General features: G+C 42.5%; 2 protein-coding genes across 6 annotated transcripts in view; one reads left to right on the forward strand and one right to left on the reverse strand.

Annotated features, from left to right (window-relative positions):
* The window catches only part of tlk1a (tousled-like kinase 1a), a 30,046-nt gene extending 17,742 nt beyond the window's left edge, over positions 1–12,304 (forward strand). For all 3 annotated transcript variants that reach the window (XM_035750090.2, XM_035750091.2, XM_035750092.2), the window contains 21 exons: positions 2,378–2,508; positions 2,694–2,765; positions 4,291–4,329; positions 4,612–4,687; positions 4,800–4,843; positions 5,095–5,190; positions 5,384–5,470; positions 5,571–5,663; positions 6,316–6,426; positions 6,568–6,704; positions 6,915–7,103; positions 7,229–7,295; positions 7,674–7,771; positions 8,099–8,180; positions 8,269–8,360; positions 8,661–8,750; positions 8,837–9,006; positions 9,119–9,254; positions 10,291–10,402; positions 10,487–10,594; positions 10,874–12,304. In XM_035750090.2, coding sequence (XP_035605983.1) covers positions 2,378–2,508; positions 2,694–2,765; positions 4,291–4,329; positions 4,612–4,687; positions 4,800–4,843; positions 5,095–5,190; positions 5,384–5,470; positions 5,571–5,663; positions 6,316–6,426; positions 6,568–6,704; positions 6,915–7,103; positions 7,229–7,295; positions 7,674–7,771; positions 8,099–8,180; positions 8,269–8,360; positions 8,661–8,750; positions 8,837–9,006; positions 9,119–9,254; positions 10,291–10,402; positions 10,487–10,594; positions 10,874–11,044 — 2,201 coding nt within the window. In that variant the 3' untranslated portion in view covers positions 11,045–12,304. The remainder of the gene's footprint in view (positions 1–2,377; positions 2,509–2,693; positions 2,766–4,290; positions 4,330–4,611; positions 4,688–4,799; positions 4,844–5,094; positions 5,191–5,383; positions 5,471–5,570; positions 5,664–6,315; positions 6,427–6,567; positions 6,705–6,914; positions 7,104–7,228; positions 7,296–7,673; positions 7,772–8,098; positions 8,181–8,268; positions 8,361–8,660; positions 8,751–8,836; positions 9,007–9,118; positions 9,255–10,290; positions 10,403–10,486; positions 10,595–10,873) is intronic.
* A 2,348-nt stretch (positions 12,305–14,652) lies between these two features.
* On the reverse strand, positions 14,653–19,225 carry LOC118367081 (Golgi reassembly-stacking protein 2-like). 3 transcript variants are annotated; one of them, XM_035750094.2, is made up of 10 exons: positions 19,031–19,225; positions 18,460–18,540; positions 18,069–18,272; positions 16,564–16,650; positions 16,328–16,458; positions 16,108–16,240; positions 15,855–15,978; positions 15,663–15,749; positions 15,452–15,568; positions 14,653–15,342 (listed from the first exon to the last, which is right to left on the reverse strand). In XM_035750094.2, exons 1-10 carry the CDS (start codon positions 19,091–19,093, stop codon positions 15,212–15,214), a joined length of 1,158 nt encoding a protein of 385 aa, XP_035605987.1. In that variant the 5' UTR covers positions 19,094–19,225; the 3' UTR covers positions 14,653–15,211. The 3 variants fall into 3 exon arrangements, with proteins under 3 accessions (XP_035605987.1, XP_035605989.1, XP_035605990.1); XM_035750096.2 differs by lacking the exon at positions 19,031–19,225 and adding an exon at positions 18,651–18,789; XM_035750097.2 differs by lacking the exon at positions 19,031–19,225 and adding an exon at positions 18,639–18,657.
* Between the last annotated feature and the right edge of the window lie 5,723 nt (positions 19,226–24,948).

Consider the following 24,948-nt stretch of genomic DNA (forward strand, 5'->3'; position numbering starts at 1 on the left):
TGTAATATTCCTAAAACCATAAATGTACTACTAGTAAGAAGTAATGTGGTATATTTAATTTCATACATTTTGTGACGGAAGTCTTCACAAAAATATTACAGATGAGAGAAATTCACCTGCCCCTTTAAGTGCGGGAAGTTACCGTAGTAACGTGACAAGTCCTATATGTGCCTGTGAAATTGAGTATGACCAGTAGCAGCTTATTTCTTCTTTTTTTTCTTCCCTAGCAGTTGAAACTTTAAATATTGATACTACATGACCCAAAAGTATGTTTGTGTGGACAGCTGCTAGTCTGTTCTCTGATTCCAACTGTTATTTCATAGTTCTGATGTCTTCACTATTATTCTACAATGTAGGAAATAGTCAAATAAATATAGAAAAACCCTGGAATGAGTAGGTGTCAACCTTTGACTGGTACTGTAAATGTGATCATACTTTACTAGTTTTATTTACAAATGAAGTGAAATGCTCACTCTGTGGAGCCCTGACCACCCGCCAACATGGCTGGTGTTAATTTTAGGCCCTGAAAGCTATGATCCCTTATTGATGTCTTGGAAAATCCACTTCAACCAGTGTAGATGAGGGGGAGGAGACTGGTCAAAAGAAGGATTTTTTGAATCCTTGAGACATGAATTGTGTGTGTGTGCCATTCAGAAGGTGAATGGGGAAGACAAAATATTTAATTGCGTTTTGAACGGGGTATCATAGTAGGTGCCAGATGCACTCCTAATGTTTGGTATACTTCCATTTATTTTTACTGATACTGGCCTACCTACAGGCGAGCCGTGTGACACTCGTGGGCTTCCTAGAGTAAAACAACAGACATGTTTGAGATTCTCACCTTCCCATAGACGGGTCATATTAGTGTGTAGCCCAAACTGAACACTACAAACAAGTTGGTAGTAGTCGGTACCGACTACTAGAGTACAACCGAGAACATCGCTGTGTTAGTGAGGGGCTCATCTTTCCATTGAGTGGTCATATTAGTTAGTATGCCAAACTGTTCTGATGATACAGACTTTTTCCAGGCGTCTCGCGGTCTGACAAGCACAGCTGTACCTCGGCCACCTTCCACCACCGATTCGGAAGGCTGCCCTTCGGTGGATTGAGATGCAGCCCATGCACAAAGAAAACTGACAGGCGCAGTGGGAGAGGGAGGAGCAGCATGAAACAGCTGAGATTCAGACTTTCTCTCAGTACTGGATTTCATATCAACTATTTAGTTGTCCAGAAGCCAAAGGCACAATCCTAATCGTATTAACAACCCAGCCTCGTTGTTGCGTGTTTACATTTTCCCTCAAAGTTTCGAATGGAGATGTTCATCTCTGTCACATGAAACGGCTCGCATCAGATGCGTCTTTTTAGAACGGTGTCTAACCGCAAACTGCATTTTGGCAAATGTTTGAAAATGTGTTCAGTCTCCGCTTCATTACTGTAGTTTCATGTTCGATAATATTAGCGGATAGGCTTGCTATTGTCGCGTGTTTATTATTTTTTTTTCAAGGTTTTAATGAAAAATGTCTTCCATGCATAGTATTTTCTGTTGGTCACTTCATTTTACTGTTTGGAACAAATTTAACTGTTGGTTAGTTGGCAATGAAATTGACCGAATTTGCATCCCTTGAAGGAAATTTTGCGAGCCAGTGCTAACTAGCGTTGCCGCAATGACTGGAAGTCTATGGTACTGTATCTACTAGCATGCTAGCAGTTACCTTAGACGGCTTAATTTTGCTAACGCAATTTAGCAATTGCATTAACGCTAGTTGGCAACTTTCTTCAAACTGCATGCAGAGACTTAAACATGGTATCCAAGAGTTCATTGGACTCTGGGGAAGTAGATAAAGTGCTTCATTGCCAAAATCCTGAAGTATCCCTGTGTCAGCCTGAAACTGAATTAGCTGTATACCTGGTCTCAGTTATGGTCGACGCTTCAGATCAAGTCAATGAAATACAACAGTTTTCAGATAGTGGTGGACCTCGGTGTGCTTTCTGTAGTTTGTCTCAATTTTGTCATGAAGAAATTGTAAAAAGAGCCAGACTTTCTGGTTTTCCTTGTATCGGCCTAAAAGAATAGGTAGATGTAAGGCTGCTGAGTAGGCTATACATTAAGATCGAGTTCAGTAAGGTGCAACATAAAAATTGTGACGTTACATTGCCTGTCCCAGGCTTGGCATCCTACTCTAATGGTCACCATTCATAAAATGTGTTTCATAAAATGTCCTACTTAAAAGTTTCAAGTAAGGCCTGACATAGAAGTGGTGATCATGATGCAGTCAGGTCTACTCTGCAGCGTTGGATGACTGAGAGGATGTAAGGAGGAGTAGGCAATAAGTGGTTTACCTTTTAATGTTAAGGTGGTGTTTCTCCTCTCTTCCAGGCACCATGGAGGAGCTGCACAGCCTGGACCCCCGGAGACAGGAGCTGCTGGAGGCTCGCTTCATGGGTGCGGTCACTGGTACTGGGGGCAGTACCGGGGGCAGCACTGGCAGCACCAGCGGGGGAACCAAAGTGTGTGCGCTGGCCTCAAACCCCTGATCCCCATACACTCACATTACTACAGTAACACTTGGCTGCATGTTTTCAGCTAGTCTAATTGTCTGTTAGGCTTATTTTGTGTAACAAAAATAAAGTAAATAGTTGTCATGGTTTCTTTTCAGAAGAACGTCATGACGTACCTCTGTTTTTGTTTTCAGGGAATGACGAACAATGACTGTTCAAATCAAAGTTTTGGAAGCCTGGGGTCTTCCAGTGACAAAGAGTCAGAGGTATGTTTCTTAACATGGTGGTGTTACAGTTTTAGTGAAACATTATATAATTAATCAATGTGCATGTTTGTTTGAACGGGCTCTTGTCAGACAATATAACTGGTTTTCATGGCTTTTCTGTGTTTTTTTGTCTGACATTCCATCCTTTGTTTGGATTAGACCTGTTTTGATTGGATGTCAGATATGGGCTGGTTGGTGTGAGCAGGGAGATCCCACAGAGGGAGAGGAGCTGGACCCTCATATGATCCTCTGTCACTGGTGAAAATGTCAGACGCAACCTAAGATGGAGCTAGCTCTAGAGAGAATAAAAATGTGCGGAATCTTGTTGTAATTAAACTGCCTTGTGACGCATCATACCACAAGCTCTCACCTCTCTGTACAAACACGGTCTGTGCCAGGGCAGTCTGATCACAGGCATCATGCTGTGTCTGCGCCTCCCTCCACACTGTTTTCCTGTGTTTGGCAGAACAGCTCTACGCTAATGAAGGCAAAACCCAAATGGCTTCCAACTTGGGTGGGGCTGCAGTGTCGCAGCCTGTTTATGTGGGGTGGTGGGCTCCAACATTGTCTGGAATAAAGAAGCCTGAACCACTGCAGTGGAGTGTGCGAGTATACTAGCAACCTGACTGCAGGTGCCTGTCTGCTCCCCTCCCTTCTGTACAGTTTGACTGGTTTAATAAGTCACGGATGGAGGCCTGTGTGTGAGCATGATCGAGGGGGGAGAGGAGGAGGCAGAATAAATCCTCTCTGGCTGCCTCTGCTGCTGAATCTGCACAGATGTCACCCACACAGATGCTACCATACGTCATACACTCCCTAATGATGCACTGTTGACACACTCAATCAGACTAGCACCTGTCAGCAGATTCTCTGCACAAGGCTCTGTCCTGGACCTGGGGTCTTGCATAAATGTCACGAGGATTCCTCTGCCTGGTTGAAATAGGCTACTCCTTTTTGATTTAGTTTGGGTTTTCTCAGTTTAAGCATTTTAATGCTTTTCTTTTGTAGGGCAGAATCCTCATATGTTACCATGGTGGTTGGTAATTAATTAAATTGGTTGATCATGATTATTCCTTGTTTGGCGATCTTATTTTTTCCCCCTCCATAAGTATAGCTCAGTATTACACAGGCCGTCTATTTTTAACTAATTGGTATTTTGACCAATCAAATCGGTTCTGAAAAAGATCTGATGTGATTGGTCAAAAGATCAGAATTGGGCAGTGTGTGTATACTCTGTCATTGAGATTTGAATCAGACATTAGAAAAGGCTAGTTAATCTTTGTGCCACAGTTACCTGTTACCTGCTGTAGTCGCTTTTGTCTTTATTTCTCTCAGCCTGTGGCCCAAAACTGCCAATGGGCTGCATTGGCCATAGATAAATATCCTCTCTCAACTGTTGAAATTCTTCCATTAGTCTTAAGCTTTCCAATACAATGAATCTCTGTCAAAACAGGCTAATTATAAATGAGATTAGTCATGTATTTCATTACATTGAACTCATTTTCTGTACCCCTCTTGTTTGCAGAGCTCCGATGTGAAAAGGGGGAGCTCTCCTGCATATTCGGTAGGTACTCCATTGTATTTGGAATACTAGGCTATGTTCCCCTTCATTTGTCAGCTGCTGGGCCGGTAGGCAGCAGTGGTCGGTCAGTTCACCTACGTTCAGGAACTCACTTAGCAGGCTGTAGGTTAGGCATTTTGCTGCTGCTACAATATATTCACAACGCTTTTGTTTTTCAAAACCGTCATTACATCCTCATCTTGACATTTCAAGGAATCAAAGTAACTCTACTTGTATAACCTACCAGATGGTGGTTATTGGTTAAACTGAGTTTTTCTTGGACAGACTCCTGAAAAGAAACACTCTGAATCATCCAGGGGAAGAAAAAGGAAACCTGATATCCAATCAGAGAGCAGCCAAGGTAACGTCCCTTAAGCCGTTTCTGTTATGCTCTGGGTACAAATAGTCACTACTATATGATGGCCATCATTTCTAAATGATTGACAATGGTAAATGTATTTTCTCTCTCACAGGGAAGTCTATCGTGCGAGGACCCAAAATTAGTGATTATTTTGATGTAAGTTACATGAGTTGGGCGCATGCTAAATGTCTTTTTAAGTGAAAGTTCTACTCTTAATGTCCCTGTGTGCTGGAGCACCACGTTCGGTGTTCATCTGAGAGGTGTTCTGTTTTGGAGAATATCAATGAAGTTCCATTTCACTCAGAGGCAGTAAACAGAACCAAACATAAAGGAGGCTTTCTGTGCCTCTGCCTGCCACTTGGCAAAAACAATGATTGCACTCACACTGGTGGCCTCTCTTTCTCCAGTTCCAAGGAGGGAATGGGTCCAGTCCTGTGAGCGGTCTCCCCCCAGTGATCCGCTCACCCCAGAACTCACATTCCCACACCGCGCAGGTTTCCAGTGTAAGTTACCCCCATATCCACTTCAATTAATTTACCGCTTGTTGCCATTCGAAACCGAAGACGGCAAGTATCCTTGTCCAGGCCAGAACAGCCCAGAGCCAGACCGGCCTATTTTAAACAGTCAATGTTTATAAGTAATATTGATGGTATAATTAGATCGATATGCAAACAATTGTTGTCCCTTGTGTTTCAGATTAGGCAAAACGGCTCATCTCCTACGAGTCTGTCTTTTGGGGACCATGTGATGCATCCTAAACAGCTAGCAGTCAAATGTGTGCAGGTGAGGATGACAACCATTAGTATGTGCGTTCAGCACTTTTTGAATAACTGACATTGTGTTGGTGCATTTTAAGAAATGGTTCTATTTGTTTTCTTTGCAGACTGACCTGACGGGGCTCAAGTTGGCTGCCCTTGAAAGTAACAAGAACCTGGACCTTGAGAAAAAAGAAGGCAGAATAGATGATTTGCTTAGGGTAAGAAAAGCTGTCTAATGAGCACAAAGAACCTCAGCATAAACACAATGAGGGACTTAACCTGTCTAGGACTGCGAAACCCCGTTCATCATTTACACCATTTATGTCCAAATAGCTTTTTTTGTTAGGGCGTTTGATAAACAAATCCAAACGCACATTCAAGTCCAGCCGAACGTCGGACGAAAAGTTCAAAAAGTTATATTACAGGTCGTAGAAACTTGTCAAACTAAGTATAGAATCAATCAAACCGGACTTCCCACTTCCTGTTTGGATTTTTTTCTCAGGTTTTTGCCTGCCATATGAGTTCTGTTATACTCACAGACAAACTTCAGTGTTTTCTATCTAATAATAATATGCATATATTAGCATCTGGGACTGAGTAGGAGGCAGTTTACTCTGTGCATGCTTTTCATCCAAAAGTGAAAATGCTGCCCCCTATTCCAAAGAAGTTAAGAACTTTAAGTGTCAGTGATATATTACTCTGGCACAACTGAACACAGATCAATTAAAACACAGTTCAGTGTGCTGCCAGTGGACTCAAAAGTACATACAAAAATGCATGTTATCCATGCTAGACTGACTGTTTTAATTCTGTTTAGAGGTCCTGGGTGTTAGAATTGTAATGATTAACCTAATGTGTGTTTCTCCATAGGCAAACTGTGATCTCAGGAGACAGATAGATGAACAACAGAAATTACTTGAAAAGTATAAAGAACGCTTAAATAAATGCATCACCATGAGCAAGAAGTTGCTCATAGAAAAGGTACTTTCATTTCAAAGTGGAATGTCTAAAGCCCGGCATGTCTGGCTTTTGACATTGTGCCAAGTCTTTTGCATTTCCGTATGAGTAATCTGGTATTGCGTATCAGTCCGTGATGCCTGACATTGTGTATGTGTTGCTTAGAGCACCCAGGAAAAGCAGGCGTGCCGGGAGAAGAGTATGCAAGACAGACTACGGTTAGGCCATTTTACCACTGTACGACATGGAGCCTCCTTCACAGAGCAGTGGACAGATGGCTTTGCCTTCCAAAACCTAGTCAAGTGAGTACCTTAGATTCCAGGTCAACTTAACTTTCAACTATGATATGGTTGGCAAGCTACATATATTTATCTTTCAACCAGGGATCAAAGACATCTGTAGAATTAGTACTGAAATGTACCATTTTCCTTTTTATTCTAAAGCCTTTGCCAGGGTTAAGCGCAAGCGTAGCGGGAAATGGTATTGATTGCATATAACATCTTTATCTGCAGACAGCAAGAGTGGATAAACCAACAGAGGGAAGAAATCGAGAAGCAGAGAAAACTCCTAGCAAAGAGGAAACCCCCATCCTCCAGCAACTCCCAAGCACCAACCACAAACTCTGAGCCAAAGCAACGCAAAACCAAGGCAGTGAACGGCACGGAGAACGATCCCTTTCTCAAGCCCAGCCTACCTCAGCTGTGAGTGCGCTTGTCCTCCTTACTTGTGGCTGAGCCTAAACACACCAGACGCTAGATATCTATGAACGTATATGCCTGATCCTGTTGCTCTTACTAGTCATTTATTTTGTTGGTTCATTCCGAAGGTTGACTCTAGCAGAGTACCATGAGCAGGAGGAGATTTACAAACTGCGACTCGGCCATCTCAAAAAGGTCAGTGTGTAGATGCTCTACCTGGCAGGGCCAGGCAACACAAGCTGACCTTTCATTGTTTCATATGTCACCATTGTTCATCAAGACAATGAAATGGGGATAAGACATCCTGATATAGAACCACTATTAGTTTGACTGCCTAGAGATCCTGTGGCTTTTTTTTTTCTTCTCCAAACCTTATAGTATATTGAATTATTAGCTTTCATAGGGATTAAGCATCAGACTGATTTCCCTAGACAGACTTTCTACCACGTCAATCGTTAGTTTTTAAAATGACTTGTCAGCCTTGGTGTAGAAGTGGGTTTTGATGCTCTCCCCTCTCCTTGTAGTCAGTTCCCCGATGTTCCTCTTTATGTCTGTTTGTGTGAATCATTACAGGAAGAAGCTGAAATCCAGGCGGAGTTGGAGCGCCTGGAGAGAGTGCGGAACCTTCACATTCGGGAACTTAAGAGAATAAATAATGAGGACAGTTCACAGTGAGTCTGATCACTGGAAAGAATCTCTGTGACGTCAGGGCATATGCACAAGGGCTCCTGCTGACAACCATAGATTGTTCAGTGAGGCAGTAATGGCCATGTCGTGGTATTTTTCACAGTACGTTACAAATCATTCTGGATGTCAGTTTTCTATTCTGCAACTTGAGGTAAAATGAGCCATTTTTTTTCACCGACTGGCATTTCAGTAAGAAGGTTCAACTTAATGTCTTTACAGGGATTATTAGTTTTTGTGTTGGTGGAAGTCCTACCATTTGACTTCGTTCGTAATGAGTTGCTTACCCTTTTTCCTTTTATCTCCCGCTAAAGATTCAAAGACCATCCGACTTTGAACGATAGGTATCTACTCCTGCATCTTCTGGGAAGAGGAGGCTTTAGTGAAGTTTACAAGGTGAGTCTATCGGAGTTCATGTGTCATCAGTTGCATCTGCAAGTCTTTGTTTGAATAAACCAGTCAGAACTTTTCTGTTTTTTTACAGGCGTTTGACTTGATTGAGCAACGGTATGCTGCTGTGAAAATTCACCAGCTCAACAAGAACTGGCGGGAGGAGAAAAAAGAAAACTATCACAAGTATGTTCAACATTAAATAATTGCCACTTTTGCCAGGTTCTGTTCATCAACACTGTGAAAAGTAACTTTTTTTAAAGCATTGCCCTGCTTTAGATAATTTTAGAAAAGCAGAGTCAGTTTTATGAATTACTGTAACAATGGCACAGTTTTATTTGTAATTCGCTGGCTTTAAGCCTTTGGTTGTTCTAGTCCGCTTAGTGTCTGGGTTAGCCAATCTGTCATACCTCCACCTCTCTGCGCTCCTACTGTCTTGAGTCATTCCTTTGGTTGCCCATGGCAACACTGCTCACCTTGTTGCAGACACGCCTGTCGAGAGTACAGAATACACAAGCAGCTGGACCACCCCAGAATCGTCAAGCTGTATGACTACTTCTCACTGGACACAGACACGTAAGTGACCCTTCCTCACGGTATGTTCTCGTGACATCCTCTCATCACTGCCTTTTACACATTGTTCCTTTATGTTGCCGTCACAGGTTTTGCACAGTTTTGGAGTACTGTGAAGGAAATGACCTGGACTTCTACTTGAAGCAGCACAAGCTAATGTCAGAAAAGGAGGCCCGCTCCATCGTCATGCAGATTGTGAATGCTCTCCGATACCTGAACGAAATCAAGCCCCCCATCATCCACTATGACCTCAAGCCAGGTGAACAGACACACTTTACACACTGCAGGGATATTATGGTTACCTTTCCATCTGTAAAGAGAGCCTCAGAGAACACAGGATATGTGCTCACTTGTTCTTTTCCAATTTCAAGGTAACATCCTGCTTGTTGATGGCACAGCTTGTGGGGAAATCAAAATCACAGACTTCGGTTTGTCCAAAATCATGGATGACGACAGCTACGGTGCAGATGGCATGGACTTGACCTCACAAGGAGCAGGGACCTACTGGTAGCAAACTGCCACCATATATGGATAAATATGCAGTGTGCCTTCAAAGTATTCACACCCCTTGACTTATTCCACGTTGTGCTTTGGTACAGCCAGAAATCTAAATGGACTATGTATTTTCTTTCTTTTTTTTTCTCACCCATCTGCACATGATGCCCCATAATGATGAAGGTAAAACAAAGGGATTTATTTTGCAAATTTAAATACAGAAATATGTCATTTGCATAAGTATTCACACCCCTTTGCTTTGACCGTCCAATTTGATCATCCTTGACATGTCATTCCAACTTGATTGGAGTCCACCGGTGGCCAAATTGTTTGGACATGATTTAGAAAGAAACACCTGTCTATATAAGGTCCTGCAGCTGACAGTGCATGTCAGAGCAGAAATTCTACCATGAAGCCCATGGAACTATCAGTAGTTCTCTGAGAAATATGCCTCCTCACAATTCTATCTGGGGAAGGGTATAAAACCATTTCTAGAGGTTAGAAAGTTTCTTTTCACCACAGTGGTCACCGTCATTTTGGAAAAGACAACAAATATGGAACTACCCAATCTCGGCCTAGAGCTGGCTGGCCAACCAAACTCCGAAACCGGACAAGGAGGACCTTTGTTTGGGGAGGTGACCAAAGAACCCAATGACCACTATGACAACGACAGAGTTCCTTGGCTGAGATGGGAGAACCTGAGGGATGACAGTCTCTACAGCACTTCACCATACTGGTCTTTATGGGATAGTGGCCAGACGGAAGCTACTCCTGGGGGAAAAAGCACATGACCGCATGCCTGGGGTTTGCAAAATAGTATGTGAAAGACATGTTTTCACTTTGTCATTATGGGGTATTGTGTGTGGATGGGTCATTATTGGGTATTGTGTGTAGATGGGTGAGAGATATATTTTGAATTCAGCCTGTAACACAACTTTGGAATAAGTCAAGGTGTACGAATACTTTCTGAAGGCTCTATCAGGACCAGGACATGATTTTGATGCTATGATGACATATGGACAGATTTTTGTTTTGTGTTCTCTCAAAGGTACTTGCCTCCTGAGTGTTTTGTTGTTGGCAAAGAACCTCCAAAGATCTCCAACAAGGTGGACGTGTGGTCTGTTGGCATCATCTTTTTCCAGTGTTTATATGGAAGAAAAGTAAGTGTTAGAACTGGCTTTATCGACTTGTAAAATAAGTTTTGTAAAGATAAGTTAACTTGTCGCCTTATTTTTATCTTTCAGCCATTTGGTCACAATCAGTCTCAGCAGGATATCCTGCAGGAGAACACTATTCTTAAAGCAACCGAAGTTCAGTTTCCTGTCAAGCCTGTTGCCAGTAATGAAGCTAAGGTCTGTGGGAGAAGTTATTCTGAATATTATCATCTGACTGCAATTGTCACTCCTATTTAATATTTTGGGATTGTTTAATGATTTAGCAATTCCTGTATAAACATTGCTTTTGTTGAGACCTCTAGTGTTCATACAAGATCGACATTACAGCCCCTTTTGAGATGCATTTCTGTCCAGCCATAAGTCATGATCGCCATCATACTTAGCGTCTTACTCCAATGTTTCATTTAATTGGTTCTGAGTGCTGTCCTTTGAATGACGTCTCCTTTATTCCCCAAGGCCTTTATAAGGCGCTGCTTGGCATACAGGAAGGAGGACCGGTTTGATGTTCACCAGCTGGGAAGGGATTCCTACCTGCTCCCTCACATGAGGAGGTCCAGCTCTTCAGGGAATCTGCAGCTGGGCGCTGGTGGCTCAGGACCTGCCTCCTCCAGCATCATCTCGTACTGAGGGCCGGCTGTGCACTGACTGGCTGCACCACGCCTGCAGAGCCCTCTCCCCCACAGGACCAGGTGTGTGAGAGAGGAGCTGCCTGCCAACCAGCGGTGTATGGAAGGCATTTGGACCCTGTAGACTGAATGGTGTGGAATTTGGCCTTCGCCTGGACTGTTCTGGGTTTCAAATGGGTGTTTACTAAAGACTTATTAATGAATGGATGTTTAAAAGAACATGAGTAAATTACCTTGTGAAGGTTGAATAGAGCACTGCTACAGACAGTACCTTGAATAAATGTGACTAGACACTTGCTGGTGGAAGCCTTACAGGGCCTAAGGTATACCTGGCAGCCCGCCATTTAGAAGAATGAACATGGTCCTGCCGGGATGATTTACCTTCTAGGAGTGGACATTCGTGTTTTTTGTTTTTTGTAGGTATGCAATGATTTCACCAATTTGGCTGTATGTTTTTTATTTTCAGAAAGTGTTGGGTTGTACAATTAGCCATGAGAATGTAATGTTTTAGCATATGTGGGATCTGTCATTTAGGCCCAGGCAGCATACTAATGTTGAATGCACAAAATAACCAAATGTCAATGTACAGAATCCTATGCAGGAAGATTTTAATGAATTTCTTCGAGAGTACATGTATATTTGCTGTACAGAAGACGATTTTCAGATTTCGAACTGCAGCTGTACCATTCTGTACAAATGTTTAAAGGCCCAGTGCAGTGATTTTCCCCTTTGTTTTGTATACACATTACCACACTGAGGTTGGAACAATACTGTGAAATTGTGATAATTATGGTGATGCCCTTTAGTGTAAGAGCTGTTTGACAAGACCACCTGAAATGTTTGCCTGTGTGGTGGGATGGAGTTTTGGCCTGCCTGCTGACATCTTCAGGCGGTAAATTTAGTTTATAGATCAATAAGAAAGAGTTCCAAACCTCACTGCTAAAAATAGCTATTTTTCAGTTTTCCCCTCCCCACTCAGACCACTATCAATTCTTTGCTTCAGAAATTGCTATGTTTTGTTTATGACCACGTTTTCTATTAAAAATCACAGTAAGGTGATTGTTACCCAGAAATGACTTGATATTGAGATAAAAATGGCTGCATTGGACCTTTTAACAATTTCTTATTCTTTTCCGATTTGTTTTAAATTTTTGCTGCTTTTGATGTTGCTCTTAATTTTTAGGGCTGTATGTTACACTCTGGGTACACAATGTACAGTTCTGTAAAAACAATAAATGATGATAAATAACAGGGAATCGCAGCATGCTATACAACGTATTTCTTTTGGAGACGACGATGGGAGGAGCTCTCCAGTGTTCTGTGACTTGTGTATGTTTTGATGGATGGATGAAGTTGGGCCTTTTCAGTCAGTGTAGTCCTGACAAGTTACAAAGCATTCCAGTCCCATCTTAAATTACATAAAGTGCATTCTGAAACTATTCACACCCCTTGACTTTTACGTTACAGCCTTAATCTAAAATGGATTAATCCCCCCCCCATCGATCTACACAACCCCATAATGACAAAGCAAGAACAGGTTTTTAGAAATGTTTGCAAATGTATTAAAAATAAACTATCACATTTTCATAAGTATTCAGACCCTTTACTCAGTACTTTGAAGCACCTTTGGCAGCCTCAAGTCTTTGTTATGATGCAACAAGCTTGGCACCTCTATTTTGAGTTTCTCACATTCATGTCTGCAGATACTCTTATGTTCTGTCAGGTTTAATGGGGAGCGTCGCTGCACAGCTATCTTCAGGTCTCTAGAGATGTTCGATCGGATTCAAGTCCAGGTTCTGGCTGGGCTGTTCCAAGGACATTCAGAAGCCACTCCTGCATTGTCTTGGCTGTGTGCTTAGGGTTGTTGTTGCCCTGTTTAGAAGGCAAACCTTGACCCCAGCCTGAGGTCCTGAGTGCTCTGGAGCAGGTTTTCATCAAGGATCTCTGTATTTTGCTCTGTTCATCTTTCCCTCTCCTCACTTCTCCCAGTCCCTGCTGCTGAAAACATCCCCACAGCATGATGCTGCCAAGTTTCTTCCAATGAATGCCAAAGAGTTCTATATTTCATCTGACCAGAGAATCTTGTTTCTCATGGTCTGAGTCCTTTAGGTGCCTTTTGGAAAACTCCAAGCGGGCTGTCATGTACCTTTTTTACTGAGGAGTGGCTTCAGTCTGTCCATTACCATAAAGGGCTGATTGGTGGAGTACTGCAAAGATGGTTGTCCTTCTGGAAGGTTCTCCCACCACAAAGGAGCTCCGTCAGTGACCTTCACCAATTGCTCAGTTTAGCTGGGCGGCCAGCTCTAGGAAGAGTTTGTTGTTCCAAACGTCTTCCATTTAGGAATGATGGCGGCAACTGTGTTCTTGGGGACCTTCAATGTGGCAGAAATGTTTTGGTGCAGATCTGTGCCTTGACACAATCCTGTCTGAGTTCTACGGACAATTTCTTTGACCTCATGGCTTGGTTTTTGCGCCGACTTGCACTCAACTGTGGGACTTTACCTAGACAGATATTTCTTTCCAAATCATGTCCAATCAGTTGAATTTACCACAAGTGGACTCAATTCAAGTTGTAGAAACCTTGGATTATCAATGGAAAAAGGATGCACCTGAGCTCAATTGAGTCTCATCGCAAAGGGTCTGAATACTTGTGAATAAGGTATGTTACATTTATTTGCAAAAAAAAAATCCAAAAACATGTTTTCATGTTGCCATTATGGGGTATTGTGTGTAGAAAAAGTCAAAGGGTCTGAATTTCCAAATGCACTGTATCTAGTCTGGCTACCGTTTCTCAATTGCGGCAAAGGAAAATAGCTACACTCTCAAACCTGTACCTGTGAGGATTCTGCTGGAATTGTAGACGTAGCACAGAGTGAACACCAATGTACATTTGGCTCCCTGACAATATTGGGGATAATTGAGAAGGGAAGATAGGTGTGTTCCTTGTCGTTGGGGTCAGACAGGACCGAGAGTGCCAGAAGAGCCTGCTGACCAGACAGTGACCCAGTCTGATTATTTGCGTGTATGATTGAGTTTCTTTCACTGCCCAGTGGAGTAGGCATGCTTTAGATCTAATGCTGCCAGTGACAGGATGGAACTGAAGGGCAAAGTTAACATGAGCAGCAGCAGCATTCTTGATCAGCTGTTGCACCAATATTCTTTTCCACTGACCATCTAAAAACTTACAGCAGAAAATGTTTAAAGGCTCAATACAATTAACATGCAGCAGGCCAACAAAGAGTGAATCATACCAAATTACAACACTGAATGGAAATAGTTTGAAACTACTTGGTTTGTAGCCAAGATTCACCAACTTGGTAATAGTGAGTGCAAAATTAATCAATCCCATTGCGAAGGAATCTGCTTAAGGTACATTGTGGGAAAATCTCAACTGCATCCTTCTCAAAACCCACTGGAGAAGGTCAGCAGGGCAGGACCTCTGGTGTACTCATGATGGGTTGAGAGAAGACGGGATGAGTATGCAATAGATTCTCCCATAGTCACGTTTCATTGTGGTGCTACACTGACACCCTGTGGTTTTCAGCAGTAAAGTACCTTCATTTTTACACCAACCAAAGAACTACAAATGGAAGTATGAGAAGTCAATGCTGCAGACAAGAAAAATAAATCAATTTATTCAAGAAAGGGATATTTCATTAATGTTTTAGTAATTTTTTGTACAACAAAAATAAAAATACATCTGCATTACAACAGACTAAAGCAGATCTCACAATAATTCTCACATTTCTGACCGCCCATCGTTCTTCCGAAGACCCTTGCTGTTGTTTCAGCCACCAAGGCTGCATCCCGATTCTCCACCCTTTTCCCAGAGTGTACACTCCCCATCGTGGATTTAACAATGGTGCAAACTTCAAGCCAATGATTATAACAAGAAATGTTCAAATATACACACTTCTGGAAAAGGGTGGATAATTGGGGATGCCGCCATGGATTTAGAAGTACAACAGAGCGTTTCCAGATTCTTTCCTTGTTGAGTTTTAAATGCAGTAGATCTTGTCGGTAAATGGTTCTCTGCTAGGAGTCAAGTCACTAGTGTTTCTCTAGGTTCAGAGGAAGCCACTGGTGTAGGGAGAAGTGTTTCTGTCAATGTGTCACTGACCACTGGGGCTCTGGAGGAGGATGTTGCTTCCAGGATGAGGGTGTTTGCTCATTGGGAATTGCCGCTTGCAGAGCTAGGTGGGAGAGTGAACTCTGATGGAGTTACTCCTGGGACCAGAGGCAGCTGGGAGTTGAGCATGGATAGGTTTAGGGGAGGAAGAGGGGCCAATGGAGGGAAACCTGAGGAGACAGGTGTAAAGTTACAGCAATATTACTAACAGTAGTATACAAATATCCATAAACCTACATCTTAAAAACCATCAAAGAATCTTGAAAACATTGACAGTACCTGCTGGTGGCATCCCTCCAATACCTGGTAATGACACTGTGCCCAAGTCTGGTAAAGTGACATTTAAATTTGCCAGTTTGTGAAGGGGAGGTAGGCCTCCGGGTAACGACATTAGACCTGTGCTGGACATATGAACAATGAAATACACCAAGCCACAAGCATAATACATGCATCATATTGTTCCCAAACTAGAACAGTGTCCAACAATGACCTGGTAATGTGGGAGCAGGGATGACTGGAGGTATAGTGCTTAGCAGGTGGCTGACTTGGCTAGGCAACATTGGCACAGTAGGTACTCCTTGGACAAAGATAGAATCCATTATTAATAACTAATCTCTTACTTGGTGATATCAAGTCTGTAAGCATTATGAGTCTGAATGAAAAGTAGTGATACCTAGCATACCTGTTTGAAGAGCGCTCGGGACAGTGAGAGGAGCTGAGCTGACTGACAGGTCAAAGAGATTTTGTTCCAACCCAGTTGGAGCAGAAGGCACTGCAGATTGAGAACTGACAGCAGAGAGCTGAACCTGAGGAACAAATTAAAACTGGGATCAACACCCAGTGCTGTAAAATATTCTCATTGCACACAAATTCCTTCATGTGACTGGCAGATATTGGAAGTGAAAAGAAGTAGGTCATTTACAAAATTGTCTTACCTCTGTGAAGCCATCCTTAAGTGGGGAAACTGGTTCACTTGGAATATGCCCAGGAACACTGATGTTCTTACCCTCTTCAAATGTATGTGTGGGTATCCTGTGCAGGTAGCCATAGCCAATCCCACAGCCTAGGCTGAAGAAGGGCACAGTGAGTATGTGTTCTATAGGGCAACCTATAGGAATTTCTGCTAAATGAATTAACAAAACGTCAATGCCATACCTGCCCTTTCCACCCCATTCAAAGTTTGGAATGATAACCACATCGCGACAGTTGTCCGTGTCAGTGTTATACACATACAACTTAAGCCCTTTCCCTTCATGCGTCTCAATGAGGGAGAAGAGATCCTCAGACTGTGGGGAAAAGTTCAGACAAAAACCATAGTCAAACACTACATCAACAGCTTAGTGTAGGGAAACCATAATTGAAATGACACTAAAGAAAGGCATCCCACACACCTCGTTCATGACAGTGTCTGCACCTATGACATAGTCAGTATGTGGTCTCAAACCAGCCATGGCTGCAGGAGAGTTTGGCTCCACTTCCTAGGGACAAGAAATAGAATACAGACCAAAATTATAAACACAGTGTGCCGTGAAAAAAGTATTTTCCCTCTTTCTAATTCTCCACTTTTGCATATTTGTGTTATCAGATCGCCAACCAAAACCTAATATTAGATAAAGGGAACCGGAGAACACAACAATGACATACTTACTTAATTTATTTAATAAACAAAGTACAACACCCAATGCTCATGTGAAAAAGTAATTGCACCCTTACACTCACAAACTGGTTGTGCCACCTTAAACTGCAATGACTACAACCAAATGCTTCCTGTAGTTGTTGACCAGTCTCTCACGTCGCTGTGGAGGAATTTTGGCCCACTCTTTCATGCAGAACTGCTTTAACTCAGTGACATTCGTGGGTTTTCAAGCATGAACGGATCATTTCATGTTCTGCCACATCTCAATTGGGATTAGGTTTGGATTTTGACTAGGCCATTCCAAAACCTCAAATTTGTTGTCCAAAAAGGTATACTTTTGAGTCATCTGTTCATAGAACATTCTTCCAAGAGTCTTGAACCATCCTGGTGCTTCCTTGTGCTTTTTTGCAAACTTTAGTCAACTTTTTGGACGACATGGGTCCAATTATGCCTGCCGAAAACAAAACACCCATTCCACAATAAGAACCTTATACCAACAGTCAAACATGGTGGTGGTAGTGTGATGGTTTGGGGATGCTTTGCTGCCTCAGGACCTGGACGACTTGCCTTAATAGAAGGAACTATGAATTCTGCTCTGTATCAGAGAATTCTACAGGAGAATGTCAGGCAATCTGTCTGTGAGCTGAAGCGCAGCTGGGTCATCAAGACAATGATCCAAAATACACACTCAAGTCTACATGAAAATGAATAAAAAGCAACAAATTTGAAATGGCCTAGTGAAAGTCCAGACCTAATCCCAATTGAGATGTTGTGGCAGAACTTAAAAACGAACATTTCATGCTTGAAAACCCTCAAATGTCACCGAGTTAAAGCAGTTCTGCATACAAGAGTGGGTCAAAATTCCTCCACAGCGATGTGAGAGACTGATCAACGACTACAGGAAGCATTTGGTTGTAGTCATTGCAGCTAAAGGTGGCGCAACCAGTTACTGAGTGTAATGGGGCAATTACTTTTTCACACATGAAAATTGGGTGTTGCATAACTTTGTTAATTAAAATCAATAAAATAAGTATATTTTTTGTTATTTGTAAACTCAGGTTCCCTTTATCTAATATTAGGTTTTGATTGAAGATCTGATAACATTCAGTATAAAAATGTTTGCAAAAATAGAGAAATTATTAAGGCAAATACATTTTCACAGCACTGTATATCGGGTCACTGCAAGTCTTCACATCAACACATATCCAGGTTTACATTTCTTCATACGTGCAGCTCTAAACGCCAAGGCGATTCACTCACCAGAACATGCCACACATTCTCATTGGCTCCTTCGAAGTTGCAGAATCGGATGCTGACACCCAGAAGCCCTTGACCTCCCCACATGTTGTTGGGTGTGACTGTTGCCTCCCTCAGCTCAATCGTCTTGCTGCTGTATACCAGCATCTTGATGGGTTTCTCCACATTCACCTTCAGCAAGTCTTTAAATGTGTCATCATCTTTGTTCTGACAAAAATGTACAGATGTTAAAGTGTATCATCACCTGTAAACAAAGTTAGTCCACCTATAGGTTGTCTTGTAACTCTGACTTTGAAAATAGTTGAGCTGCAATGGGATCTGACAGCTTCAGGATGTAGATCATTTGAGAAATGACAGTTTACCAATCTTGTGTAGATTTGAGAAATGAGTTTACCAATCTTGTGTCACTGATGGAAATAATAAAGTCAAAGAATGGTTCCAATCCTGCACGATGCCCAGGGGAATTCTCTTGCACCTGCAAATTGAGACAGGATTTTTGCGCATGACATATATAACATGACATTCATATTGCCCTTAAAAATTTAAATCACCACACTTTCACAGCTAACACACAGGTGCAATGACCTTTGCAAGTGTGTTCTGAATTGAAACAACAGCCCACCCCCGTCATACACATTGACAGACCGGTTGCTCGAGTCAAGCGACGAACTGGCACTAGTTAACAAACTAATTAACTAGCTATTCAAATCAGCTTGCACAATTTCACTCGTCAGACATTGCTCTGTTTAATTGGTTAGACTACACCGTTTTTTTCCCTGAACGACAATACGTGGGGAATTACTCACATGGAGCACATAAAATACACACTGACATTCTACAGCAACCTGATGACAGCAACAACATTATCGTTATTCACACTCATGACAAGCATTTATGTGTTACGTTCCCATCATAAACTAGCCCAGTTACAGCTCGTGGTTTAGCATGCTACTAAAGATCCATACCCTGAGGACGTGATAACCTTCGGATCCTCCTCCAGGTATTTTGATGCTCTGTGCACCCCCCATGTCTCATCAAACCCTGGATATTATTCTGGTGAATAAATCAGTGTAGCTGGTTAAACACAGTAGCTAACACTTTCCCCCGGTTCCGGGATGATGCTAAAATCAAGATTTTTGACTACATAGAAACACTTCCGGTACATTGTAAGAGAGAGTTTATGGCATCATCTAAAATACAAAAAAATACTAAAACCTTGTATCTTTCCACTACCATTTGTGTTCAGTGTGTTTTTATATATATTTTTTCTCGACTTGACTTCCCAAACCCCGCCTGGTCTTGGTCTGTTTCGCAGCCGTTCTCGGAAGTCTCGCGATATTGTGACTCGGTGTTTAGAATCTGTGCTATGCATTTATGCAATTTTATATGCTCTTATTTTAAGGTTACTTAAGGTCCCTTTAAAGAAAAAACGGTTAATGTTAAGGGTAATAGAAGGTTAAATTACCCTGAATTGGCTATTTGATATGTTTTGGAATGAGAGTGGAGCTGATGAAAGCAGTGTATGCTGTGGTGTCTAGCTCATGATTGGGGAATCATCACAAACAGGAGCCTTATTAATCTGTCTAACGTATTCCATCGTGTTCCAGGCTTTACGTATTATGAGAAAGGAATTTCATGTTGAACAATTGGATGATAGACAACATAAATGTAATGTGTTTTCCTCAACAAACTGTATCAGTGCCTTTGTCCATTATGGCAGCAACCACACATTGTAAATGAAAACAACAACATCGTTGTTGATGCCATAGGTGCTGGATGGTGCTGTCTAATACAATCACTGGAAGGAGTATGGCATATTGCTATCATTTTAGAACAGGAGTGCAGGAGGCTGAGGTAAACTGTAAGGAACATGGCTTAAACAAACAGATTAACCATATCAGTCCTGAGACGCCAGCAAAAAACAGCTTTTTGTTTATCTGACATTCATTTATCATCAAGCCCTCATATTTAGCCTCACAATTAATTGTTTTACCATTTTATTTTCAGGAAAGCCAGGGCTATAAGTAGAACACAAAATAATTTGACATTCATGAGTTTTATTGACAAATGTCAATTAAATAAATAAGGTCAACCAAAGCAAAAACCTGATAAAAATTCACTCACCAGAACATGCCACACATTCTCATTGGCTCCTTCGAAGCTGCAGAATCAGATAAAAATGTATTTATATGAAGGCTGTAAGTACAGTAATTATTTGCTCAGTGGGTAATGAATATCCGACTAGTGACAACTGTGTGGAGTTTGTGACAGAAATTATGTGAGTTCATTACAGTATTATACAATGGGTGGGTCTAATCCTGAATGCTGATTGGTTAAAACTGCATTCCAGCCATTAAAATGCCAATTTTCTCTTTTCCATCTGACTGCACAATCCACTATCTCATATGCCCAGCCAGGCGATTTATAAACTTCTCCACTATAAAAAGCATCTAGACATAATCTCACATTTCTTTTAGACTAACATTTCGTTTTCAACAGCGGAGATTTGAAATTAACCGTGATGTCTGTCTCTCAGACATTTGCAACATTGTTTCAATATTCAAATTAGATCTCCAGCTGTCCCAGAGTAATGATGAAGGAGTCGGAACGAGACAGACAGGCCGTGTTTCTCAGCCAGTCTAAATCATGAATCAGCTGGCATATTTTTATGAATATATACAAAAAAATGTCAATTGAAAAAAGGTCAAAAGAAACAAAGTGCAGCTAGTTTGCAGTCTTTCCAGCTTCAGTTTAATGTGATTGTGTTAGCTGTATTGTTGGCTAGCTCCTCTGAACAGCAGTATCCTGAGGAGAGAGCACATTTTCAATGCCAGGCGAAATCGCACCTCATTATCCAATCAAATCTAATTTTATTGGTCACATACACATGGTTTGCAGATTTTAATGCGAGTGTAGTGAAATGCTTGTGCTTCTAGTTCCGACCATGCAGTAATATCTAACAAGTAGTCTAACAATTTCACAACAACTACCTTATACACACAAGTGTAAAGGAATAAGTATATACAAGTGTAAAGAATATGTACATATACATTTATGGATGAGTGATGGCCAAACGGCATAGGCAAGATGCAGTAGATGGCATAGAGTACAGTATATACATATGAGATGAGTAATGTAGGGTATGTAAACATTATATAAAGTGGCATTGTTTACATTGATACATTTATTACATACAAATGTTAGTTATAAAAGTGGCTAGAGTTTGAGTCTGTATGTTGGCAGAAGCCACTCAATATTAGTGATGGCTGTTTAATATTAACAGTCTGATGGCCTTGAGATAGAAAATGTTTTTCAGTCTCTCGGTCCTAGCTTTGATGCACCTGTACTGACCTCGCCTTCTGGATGATAGCGGGGTGAACAGGCAGTGGCTCGGGTGGTTGTTGCCCTTGATGATCTTTTTGGCCTTCCTGTGACATCGGATGGTACAGGTGTCCTGGAGGGCAGGTAGTTTTCCCCTGGTGATGCATGTGCAGACCTAACTACCGTATGGAGAACCTTACAGTTGTGGGCGGAGCAGTTTCCGTACAAGGCGGTGATACAGCACGACAGGATGCTCTCGATTGTGCATCTGTAAAAGTTTGTGAGTGTTTTTGGTGACAAGCCAAATTTCTTCAGCCTCGAGTTGAAGAGGCGCTGCTGCACCTTCTTCACCACGCTGTCTATGTGGGTGGACCATTTCAGTTTGTCCATGATGTGTACACCGAGGAACTTAAAACCTTCCATCTTCTCCACTACTGTCCCGTCGATGTGAATAGGGGGGTGCTCCTTCTGCTGTTTCCTGAAGTCCACGACCATCTCCTTTGTTTTGTTGACGTTGAGTGTGAGGTTATTTTCCTGACACCACACTCCGAGGGCCCTCACCTCCTCCCTGTAGGCTGTCTTGTCGTTGTTGGTAATCAAGCCTACCACTGTAATGTCGTCTGCAAACTTGATGATTGAGTTTGGAGGCGTGCATGGACAGGCAGTCATGGGTGAACAGGGAGTACAGGAGAGGGCTGAGAACACACCCTTGTGGGGCCCCAGTGTTGAGGATCAGGTGGAGATGTTGTTTCCTACCCTCACCACCTGGGGGTGGCCCGTCAGAAAGTCCAGGACCCAGTTGCACAGGGTGGGGTTGAGACCCAGGGTCTCGAGCTTAATGATGAGTTTGGAGAGTACTATGGTTTAAATGCTGAGCTGTAATCGATGAACAGCATTCTTACATAGGTATTCCTCTTGTCCAGATGGGTTAGGGCAGCGTGCAGTGTGGTTTCGATTGCGTCGTCTGTGGACCTATTGGGGCGGTATGCAAATTGGAGTGGGTCTAGGGTGTCAGGTAGGGTGGAGGTGATATGATCCTTGACTAGTCTCTCAAAGCAATTCATAATGATGGAAGTGAGCGCTACGAGGCGATAGTCGTTTATCTCAGTTACCTTAGCTTTCTTGGGAACAGGAACAATGGTGGCCCTCTTGAAGCATGTGGGAACAGCAGACTGTTCAGGTACATCCTGTTTCCATTGATCTTCTGTAAGATGTTTCTACAACTTGATTGGAGTCTACCTGTAGTACATTCAATTGATTGGACATGATTTGGAAAGGCACACACTTGTCTATATAAGGTCCCACAGTTGACAGTGCATATCAGAGCAAAAACCAAGCCATGAGGTCGGATTAATTGTCCGTAGAGCTACAAGACAGGATTTTGTCAAGGCACAGATCTGGGGAAGGGTACCAAAAAAATGTCTGCAGCATTGAAGGTCCCCAAGAACACAGTGTTCTCCATTATTCTTAGACTACTGCGCCACTTGGGAGCCCAAGGCACTGCATCTCAGTGCTAGAGGCGTCACCCTTGTTCAAATCCAGGCTGTATCACATCCTGGCTGTGATTGGGAGTCCCATAGGGCGGAGCACAATTGGCCCAGCGTCATCTGGGTTTACCCGGTGTAGGCCGTCATTGTAAATAAGAATTTGTTCTTAACTGACTTGCTAGTTCAATAAGGGTTAAATTAATAAAATAAAAAAATATGTATTCTTAAATGGATGAAGTTTGGAACCACCAAGACTCTTCCTAGAGTGGGCCGCCCGGCCAAACTGAGCAATCGGGGGAGAAAGGCCTTGGTCAGGGAGGTGACCAAGAACCCGATGGTCACTTTGACAGAGCTCCAGAGTTCCTCTGTGTAGATGGGAGAACCTTCCAGAAGGACAACTATCTCTGCCGCACTCCACCAATCAGGCCTTTATGGTAGAGTGGCCAGACGGAAGCCACTCCTCAGTAAAAGGCACATGACAGCCCGCTTGACAGCCCGCTGCCAAGCCGCACTGCTTCTTGACACACTGTTCGCTTAACACGGAAGCCAGCCACACCAATGTGTCGGAGGAAACACCATACAGCTGGCGACCGGAGTCAGCGTCCATGCGCCCGGCCGCCACAAGGTGTCACTAGAGCGTGATGGGACAAGGACATCCCAGCCAGCCAAACCCTCCCCTAAACCAGATGACGCTGGGCCAGTTGTGCGCCACCTCATGAGTCTCCCGGTCGCGGCCAGCTGTGACACAGCCCGGGATCGAACACGGATCTGTAGTGATGCCTCTAGCACTGATCAGTGTCTTAGACTGCTGCCCAACTCGGGAGGTCAACAGAGAGATCCTTGATGAAAACCTGCTCCAGAGTGCTCAGGACCTCAGACTGGAGCAAAGGCTCACCTTCTACAGGAAAACGACCCTAAGCACACAGCCAAGACAATGCAGGAGTGGCTTTGGGACAAGTTTCTGAATGTCCTTGAGTGGCCCAGCCAGAGCCTGGACTTCAATCCGATTGAACATCTCTGGAGAGACCTGAAAATAGCTGTGCAGCAATGCTCCCCATCCAACCTGACAGAGCTTGAGAGGATCTGCAGAGAAGAATAGGATAAACTCACCAAATACAGGTGTGCCAAGCTTGTAGCGTCCGAAGACTCATGGCTGTAATTGCTGCCGAAGGTGCTTCGACAAAGTACTGAGTAAAGGGGCTGAATACTTATGTAAATGTCATATTTCTGTTGTTAATTTTTAATAAATTAGCAAACATTTCTAAAATCCTGTTTTTGCATTGTCATTATGTGGTATTATGTGTAGTTTGATGAGGGGGAAAAAACGAAATAATACATTTTAGAATAAGGCTGTATTGTAACAAAATGTGGAAAAAGTCAAGGGTTCTGAAAACTTTCCGAATGCACTGTAAATGTCACTATAAATCAGCTTCAACAAATGCAGCTACTTTGTTGTTATTCTCGCTACACTGTTTGACGTGACTGTAAGTTAGCCATAATTTGCTAGCTAGCAAGCAAGAGATAAGAACATTGCCAGCCAGTATGGCAATGGAACATTTTGAACGAACGACTGGGTTGCATCTCTGGTAACCGTACCGATAGAACTGTCACACCCTGGTCTTAGTATTTTGTGTTTTCTTTATTATTTTGGTCAGGCCAGGGTGTGACATGGGTGATTATGTGTTTGTCTTGTCTAGGGGTTTTGTAGATTAATGGGGTTGTGTTTAGTAGAGTAGTCTAGGTAAGTCTATGGTTGCCTAGAGTGGTTCTCAATCAGAGGCAGGTGTTTATCGTTGTCTCTGATTGGGAACCATATTTAGGCAGCCATATTCTTTGAGTATTTCGTGGGTGATTGTTCCTGTCTCTGTGTTTGTTGCACCAGATAGGCTGTTTCGGTTTTTCACGTTTATTGTTTTTGTATACTGTTCGTATTTTCATCTTTCATTAAAGATGTTTATGAATAACCACGCTGCATTTTGGTCCTCCTCTCTTTCACCGGAAGAAAACCGTAACAAGAACGAATGACCAGCCCCCTTGGGTATTAACCTTACATTTGTGTCAGGAGAATATCTTGT

Source organism: Oncorhynchus keta, chromosome 34 (genome assembly GCF_023373465.1).
Source record: "Oncorhynchus keta strain PuntledgeMale-10-30-2019 chromosome 34, Oket_V2, whole genome shotgun sequence".
Taxonomy (NCBI): Eukaryota; Metazoa; Chordata; class Actinopteri; order Salmoniformes; family Salmonidae; genus Oncorhynchus; species Oncorhynchus keta.